At 41.6% G+C, this 7,582-nt stretch overlaps 2 protein-coding genes across 3 annotated transcripts; one reads left to right on the forward strand and one right to left on the reverse strand.

The window, feature by feature from the left end:
• Window positions 1–4,959, forward strand: LOC112250106 (stathmin-4). Of its 2 annotated transcripts, XM_024419970.1 has the most exons (7): window positions 1–107; window positions 1,866–1,926; window positions 2,065–2,154; window positions 2,372–2,577; window positions 2,793–2,984; window positions 3,392–3,409; window positions 4,322–4,959. In XM_024419970.1, the coding sequence occupies exons 2-7, from the start codon at window positions 1,914–1,916 to the stop codon at window positions 4,328–4,330; spliced, it is 528 nt and encodes a 175-aa protein (XP_024275738.1). In that variant the 5' UTR covers window positions 1–107; window positions 1,866–1,913; the 3' UTR covers window positions 4,331–4,959. The 2 variants fall into 2 exon arrangements, with proteins under 2 accessions (XP_024275738.1, XP_024275737.1); XM_024419969.1 differs by lacking the exon at window positions 4,322–4,959 and having other exon boundaries at window positions 3,392–4,226.
• Window positions 4,960–4,970: 11 nt separating this feature from the next.
• il17a/f1 (interleukin 17a/f1) lies at window positions 4,971–7,305 on the reverse strand. The gene is made up of 3 exons (XM_024419971.2): window positions 6,396–7,305; window positions 5,854–6,095; window positions 4,971–5,508 (listed from the first exon to the last, which is right to left on the reverse strand). The coding sequence occupies exons 1-3, from the start codon at window positions 6,426–6,428 to the stop codon at window positions 5,268–5,270; spliced, it is 516 nt and encodes a 171-aa protein (XP_024275739.1). The 5' UTR covers window positions 6,429–7,305; the 3' UTR covers window positions 4,971–5,267.
• Between the last annotated feature and the right edge of the window lie 277 nt (window positions 7,306–7,582).

Here is a 7,582-nt window from a genome sequence, read left to right on the forward strand (position 1 = left end):
GCTGAGAGAGCAGCCCAAACAGCAGCAGAACGACAGAGAGAGAGGGAAAGAAAGAAAGAGAGATAAAGAAATAAAAGGAGAGTACCACCAACATTGCTCAGCACAGGGTGAGTCCATCAAAACTACTGAAACAACAAACAAAAATATGAGATGTTGCATCCTGTATATAGTCCTATTATATTCATTTCAAAGCTGTTTTCTTGTATATTTTTCTAATTTAAGTGTGTATGTTGTGCATTCTCTAAAGATTGTTCTGTTTTATATCTGAAAAGGCTTTAGCCACAGAAAACAGAGTGTATGCATGGGATGCCTCTCTGACACAGATGATGGACATTCTCTGTGCAGCATTGGCTATGACATCACCCGAGTTGCACAGGGAGTTTACCTCACCTCAGTTGTTCGAGTGTGTGCATGTGCACAGTGTCTGGCTGCACAGATTATCCACAGATGGGTTGAAATGTAGTGAAACAACAAGAAACAGTCTGTCCCAGCTGATTTTGTAAAGTGACTTTGGTTCTCAGACATGCAGTTTATGCAATTCATACAGTGTGCGTTACTTATTATGCATTTATTACAAAATGCTTTACTTGTTGAAGAAATAGCTTAAAGTGAGAAAGAAGATGTTGATGATCAGTACAAGATGACTATGAGATGACTTTGGTTATGCAATGAGGAGATTATGAGTCTAAGATTAGGATTGAGATATCAGTGATAACTATGGGATTACTTTTTTATTGTGATTGACTGGTGATAATGAAATCTGTACGATGTGTGTATTCATCTACACTGTGGGAAGAAGTGTGCTTGTGCGTGCGTTCATGGTGCGTGCGTGTGTCTGTGCAGGGTAGTGTATGGGCCTTTGGTTCCCTCCTACTCCTCCTACTCTCTCCCTGTGTGGTGCCTTCCTGTTCTTTCAACACGGCATGAATACTCACTCAGAAATATCGAGGAAACAATATAACAGGCAACAAGACACTTCATAGAAAAAGGAAGCTAAGTCATAAAAGCATGTTGAATTCAAGTAGGTGTAGGATTGAGTATATTGCAGACTCTTTCTACAGTCAAGCCTCACAGTAGGCAGGTTCAACAACAGCAATGTTCAATGTGGAACAGTAGTCCTGCAGTTAGTCATGACTGAAGGTTTTGAGTATGTAAGGGGAATGTATCATGCGGCCTAGTGGCCTAGCTACTGTTGCGAGGTAGCTTTGTGTAAGTGTGTAAGATTAGGGGCCAGTGAGAAAGGAGTGGATGGAGAGAAAGAGAGAGGAGAGAAAAGCAAAGAAAGTGCAAGAGAGAATATTCAGATTCTCTGTGGGTGGATTCTTTTGTTGCCTTTGTGGTGAAATGAATAGACCACAATTGAGTCACAGCGATAGCTTGAAGAGCAGGAGATAACACAAATGGAAAGATTATTATGATGTTATTATCAAGCATCTCTTTTTCTCTCCATCCATCACTTTCTCCTTTTTTGCTGTAGACAATAAGGCCTGTATGTTGTTTAATTATATAACAAAAGTCTACCATCATGCTCTGATCATGTGTGATCTGTCCACCTTATTATCACGAGGAGAGAGAGAGAGAGCTTAGTGGTTAGGTCACTTCTGCAGCAGAATGCAGATGGTGCTCTCACCCAATCCCCATCCTCCTCTCTATCTCTTCCTCACCCCTCCCTCTCTCTTTTTGTGACAAGCGTAAGGGCTCAAATGCTCTCTATGAGTGGGTTTGAATAAAGGCTTTATACAGTAGTTCACAATGGTCCGTTTTATTGTAATGGTAGTGGATTTCTGTTGCTGTACAGCTATTTAACATGTGTTTGCAGATTGCAGGGTCTGATGTTAATCAACTTTTATTGTCTCCCCTTCTAGGACTATCTGATTCACCACAGTGTCTTTAGAAGATAAACAAGAGGCAGAATGACTCTCGCAGGTAATGTATGTGTGTTTGCATGTGTGTGAGAGGGAGAGGGAGAGGGAGAGGGAGAGGGAGGGGAGAGGGAGAGGGAGAGGGAGAGGGAGAGGGAGAGGGAGAGGGAGATTCATGCTAATGGTCTTCTCTCCCCTGCAGCCTACAGAGACAAGATACGGGAGCTCCCTCTAGTGTCCATCTTCTGTTCCTGCATCCTACCTGAAGCCAAAGAAAAGCCCACCAAGAAAGGCAAATAGCTTTACACAATTTTACCACAATCCACCTGCAAGTCCCACAACACACCATAGAAGCCATTTCATTCAATGAGCCAGCAATCAGCTTACTATAATTATTGTTTTTTGATGCAGCTACACAAATGGCACCCCGCCCCCTCATTGGTATTCTATTTCCTTTGGGTCCTTCCTTTATACAATGTCACACTTTTCTTAATCTCTACCCTCTGCAGATGTGGTGGACCTGAATCTGTGCATCATCAGGGACATGGAGGTGATTGAGCTGAACAAAAGGAGATCCGGCCAGGCCTTCGAGGTCATCCTGAAGCCCCCCTCGTTTGACGGGGGTCCGAACCCTCTCGCCACCACACCTCCACGCAGGGAGCCCTCCCTGGAAGAGATCCAGAGAAAGCTGGATGCCGCTGAGGAGAGGAGAAAGGTGAGGGGTCAGAGGTCAGGGGTCAAGAGGGAAAGGCGGATATGGGAATGTTAACCAAATTCAGAATTAAATTTTCCAGTTTGGTGGGGACATGGAATTCTTAGAGTCAGGTGTGCAGAGTTGAGCAAGACTGCTTTGCATCATTGAAGAGATAGGGACTCTGGTCTTTGATCATCCACTCACCCCTCCCTCTACCCTTCTCTATCACACCCTAGTGCCAGGAGGCTGAGTTGCTGAAGCACCTGGCTGAGAAGCGGGAACACGAGCGTGAGGTGGCCCAGAAGGCCCTGGAGGAACACAACAACTTCATTCGGCTGGCCAAGGAGCGCATGGAGCTGCGCATGGAGCACAACAAGGAGAAACGGGAGGCACACCTGGCCGCCATGCTGGAACGCCTGCAGGAGAAGGTAGAGTTACACTCAGCTGATACCCAAGGCAGGATTGGGGTCCATTCCATTTCAATTCACTCAATACAGGAAGTGCATTGATGAACATTGAAATGGAATTAACCCCAACCCTAACTCTATCTCCTTTGTTTTCTGTTTGTTTTTCTTCTGTCATTGATAAGATCATCAATATTCTGTCAGAATAGTTCTATTTGGTTAAGATATTTTTTTTTTTTGTGATGTTAAAGTTCAGAGTGCTGTGTATTACCTCTATGTAATGTAGCTGGTTTGAGAAACAATCAAGACACATTTGAGATACACTCTACTGACTAGTCCATCCATAGAATATCATTACCTCTGACCATTATTTTGTTGATATAAAACAGACGGGAAGTCTAAAGAGTGGTGTCTGTGTTTCTCTCTTTCAGGACAAGCACGCTGTGGAGGTGAGGAAAAACAGAGAGCACAAGGAGGAGAGCGGGTAGAGAGAGAGATGGAGACAAAGAAAGAGAGCCCGTGGTGCCTCTGTTTTGTTGCGTGAGAATAGGAGAGAAGAGAAGAGACAAGATAAAGAGACTAGCGTGACAGGTTCTTAAAATGGACGTGGGATTTGTTTGACAGACGAGAATCCACAATGATGAAGTTGAAGTAGGAGAAGTGCACACAAGGCGGTTTCCTGGAGAGACAGAAAATCAAGATGTAGTTTTGTATTGCTCTTGAGTGTAGCGGAGTATAAGAGCACTATGCATCATTTAGTAGCTAATTATACCTTCTGTAAGCTGGGTATTTATAATAGACCTTGAACACATTCTTATTTGCAAGAAATCTAAACATAGCTTACTTTTTTAAAGTTCTGGTCAATAAAATCACTGACACATATACTTCAATTTAAAGCATTCTACACATAATGTTTGTTACTTTTTTCACCACTTTTTGGCATGTTAGCTTGTGTACAGTACATTATTAGTCATTGAATGGGATACTGATGCTACCGACTTCGCAATTTATATCTATCTCAAATAGGAAAGCTCCTATTTGTGTTAATTATCTCTGTATTTATTCTGTAGTCAATGGCTGTTGTGTTTCACTGTTGTGAGTAGTGTAGTGTTGATTGTGCATGGCTAGTTTCTTTGGTGTTTTTTCAGATATAGTAGATTTGATTATTAGGGGAATAGGCTGTTTGTACTAATATGTACCAGTTACAGATGTATGTGATGTGTCACTCAATATCAATTTAAAAAAGTACAACATCTGTATAAGAGACCCTTGTTGTTTGTATGCTTACTTACATGTGCACTAGTCACGTGTGTGCGCTCGTGTCTTTTCTAACTGTCCTATCTCTGAACTCTGTGTTGTAGGTTTCATGACGGCCTGATCACAACACGAGCTGAACTTATTTTGGAAGCCATTTTGAAGGGCGTTCGCCAGCCTGTTCAGACTGTAGCCCTCTGGGTTCAGTCGTTTGGAGAAAAGACTGAGACTATGAGATTCTAATGATGACACATGAGAGAGGTGGTTAAGTCAACGACTGAAGCGGATTGGTCAGTGTGCCCTGCTTTAGGAACTGATCAGTACAACAAAAAAGATATTAAAAGATCGAGCTGAAACATATGACAAAGGATGACGTCATTGCTACCTTCTTCAGTGTTCTGCTCAGGATTCTCTCTGTGCTTTGCTGACATGCCAACAGTGCCAACGGTGGGTCTGAGTGTGAGTGTGAGCGTTTCCGTAAGGATGAGCGTGAGCATGAGTGTGTATGCTTCAGTAAAAATACTTTGATATCACACATTTTGCTTTGAGCTCACACTTGCAGGCAAGGTTTTAACTTAAATGTCCTTATGAGTTTGGTTTGTAAACTTGAGTCTGTTGGAGCCAAAATCATTGTAAATCTACTGAAGCGAATGGAGGTCAGGGAATGATGTGGCTGCATGTTGATGTACAGAAATGATGCTCTATTTTAGGTGCCAAAAGAGAATTAAAGGAGTTCTGTTTTGAATTGAACATGTGAATTTCTTTATTCAATAAATACCAAAATATCATCCAATACATTAAATAACCCAAAAATAAATAGAACCATATACTGAATAAATACATAATTAATTTTGTGATTTAAAGCTCAATAGAAAATATATCCATATTTGATTATTCAAATCGATCTTTCAATGACATAGAGCCAAAGCTCCATAAAACTAACACACAAATACTTTCAATGAATGTGGGGATCGAACCTACAACCTTGGTATTGCCAACACTCACGGCCCAACCAGCTGCACCACCAGGCTTGACCTCACCGCACTGATATCATTACTGTTGGTACTCAATGCTAGGCCTGACACAGGTGCAGCCCACCGCGATGATCTTTGCCTCCAGCCGGTAGTAGTATCTGTCCTCGCTCCCCATCACCTTCCTCAGGAACAGGATCTGGTGGTAAATAGGTTTGGACTCCAGGCTCCTGTCCTCCTTACCCGCGACGTTCAGACAGCCCTCCAGAGAGCACCTGACCTCCGAGATGGTTTGGGGAAAGCGGGACTCATCATAGGTGGTGCTGGAGAGACAGAGAGAGAGGAGATAGAAAGAGAAGGGGAGACGACGATATTAGAGATCACAATGTATTCAACAGAGCACAGCTGAGAATTCAGGCGTTTTTTTCAAGCAAGCTTCCTAATGGTATGAAAGGCATATTTCATATAATCATATAGCATTTTCACATTTTATTTTATTCCTTACTCCGTAAGTGTTCTTAGGTATTTTGAAAGGCTCAAATAAAATGTATTATTATTATTTTGAAAGGCATATAAAAAATATATATATATATATAAAAAAAACCTGTTTGTCTGTGTGTATTGTGGTATTTCTATGGTGTCTATGTAAGCTCGTTGCAGGTCCTCACTTGGTAGTCCATGGGGAGATGGACTGGTTCCCAATGGATCTGATGGGACGGGAAGGAATCAAGTTGCTCGGGTCCAGGTGCAGGGGGACAGTTATTGTGTTTGGAGCTGAAGGCTCTACAGGCTTCTTGTGTCCCTGAAGGTTGTTCTGTGAGCGTCTCCCTGTCAACCCTGGATGGACGTGGGGGGCAGCCTCTGCACCCATCATCATCATCATCACCAACAACCCCATTAAACACAGCACCTGAGGAACAGAGGGACTGTTGGTGGCCTGGTATCACCTCTGAATGAAGGCATATATAGGACAGTTTTGCTAAATTTGTTGCTAAATATGTTTGCTGATTTACACTATGAGCCAGGCAAATTCAACAGCAAAACATAAAACATAATCTTTACTCTACTATGAACCCAATAAGGTAAAACGGATAATCAAAACGACAGAACTGAAAAAACAATTTAAAACAACTTTCAATCTTGCTCAGCAGATACAGACACCAGTGGCAAACTCCGCTGATATCTTGAAGACACTCAAGTAATCACTTACCATCAAAACGTGTACGTTTGAAGTAGAACCCATGATTTGTTTGTTAGTCTTGTCGTCCTTAGTGAAAGGTCACTGCTGTGTTGTAGTCTTGGTCTGGTTGTCTCACTGCTGCCGTGTTCTGATTCTGTTCAGGTTGTCTGAGGTGATGCTGTAGGTTTTATACTGTAGTGGCTGTGTGTCTACTCAGAAGTTTCACTTCCTGTGATGCTGCGATTGCCTTTCATCCTCTGCTTAATGCTTACTAGCTAACCACACAGCGTGAAAAGTAGTGCACGTAGTTACTGCAGTCATCTACGGAAATCTTGGTAACCCACCCAGCGTCATAAAACGTTATGGCACTGTCGTAACCATGTCATAATGTGTCATAACAGCTGACATAACCTGCCATAACCTGTTTTAATATGTTCATAATACTGTCATGACACAGATCTTTAAACCTATTGTGAAATACTGTATATTCTGTTATATTGTGACTGGTTATGACACACACCTACATAAGAGTGTCAAAACCCACAAAACCTACCACACAGGGCAAAACATTGCTTTACACCATAGCCTACGTGTCAACAATATGCTTATGTCATATACAAAAAATATTAATTGACCATATTCAATTATCATTGTAATTGCACCTACCCCAATGCTCTGTGGCTGATGACTGCAGGAGCAGGAATCAGGAGCAGGACAAGACACCCTCCTTTTTGACTGATGATTGACATAAGGGCATGTACATGGTAGACCTATCTGGCTTATATCATTATATGATGGTCATAATACTTAGCCCAAGTAAAGTGACCCATAATGATTCATGACAGTGTCATAAAGTGTATTTCCTACAAATGATTTAACATATAATGAAAGAAAACACGACTGTAAATAATTCATTACAACAACAAGAAAGGATTTAAGAAACAAACTTGCAAAGAAAAGGGAACTTCTTGGTAGGGAAACATATTATTTGAATAAATGTGGGTTTTGACACCCTTATATAGGTGTCATAACCAGACATATAATAACGCAATTATTATGATAGTTTATGACAAGTTATGTCAGCTGTTATGACATATGACATGGTTACGACTGTGTCATAATGTGTTAGATCACTGAGTGTCAAGTAAAGTGTCACTGAAATCTTATTGTCATATTTTGGGGATTTCAAGTCCTTTCTGGGGTCCATAATAGGACAG

The sequence above is a fragment of the Oncorhynchus tshawytscha genome, linkage group LG11, assembly GCF_018296145.1.
Source record: "Oncorhynchus tshawytscha isolate Ot180627B linkage group LG11, Otsh_v2.0, whole genome shotgun sequence".
In the NCBI taxonomy this organism is placed as follows: Eukaryota; Metazoa; Chordata; class Actinopteri; order Salmoniformes; family Salmonidae; genus Oncorhynchus; species Oncorhynchus tshawytscha.

Coding starts and splice junctions, on each gene's coding strand:
- il17a/f1 (XM_024419971.2), bottom strand. CDS start 6,428: ATGGGTTCTACTTCAAACGTACACGTTTTGATG. Junction 6,096..6,395: donor CAAACGTACACGTTTTGATG/GTAAGTGATTAC, acceptor TCTGTTCCTCAG/GTGCTGTGTTTAATGGGGTT. Junction 5,509..5,853: donor ATCTCCCCATGGACTACCAA/GTGAGGACCTGC, acceptor CTGTCTCTCCAG/CACCACCTATGATGAGTCCC.
- LOC112250106 (XM_024419969.1), top strand. Junction 2,155..2,371: donor AGAAAAGCCCACCAAGAAAG/GCAAATAGCTTT, acceptor TACCCTCTGCAG/ATGTGGTGGACCTGAATCTG. Junction 2,578..2,792: donor CCGCTGAGGAGAGGAGAAAG/GTGAGGGGTCAG, acceptor ATCACACCCTAG/TGCCAGGAGGCTGAGTTGCT.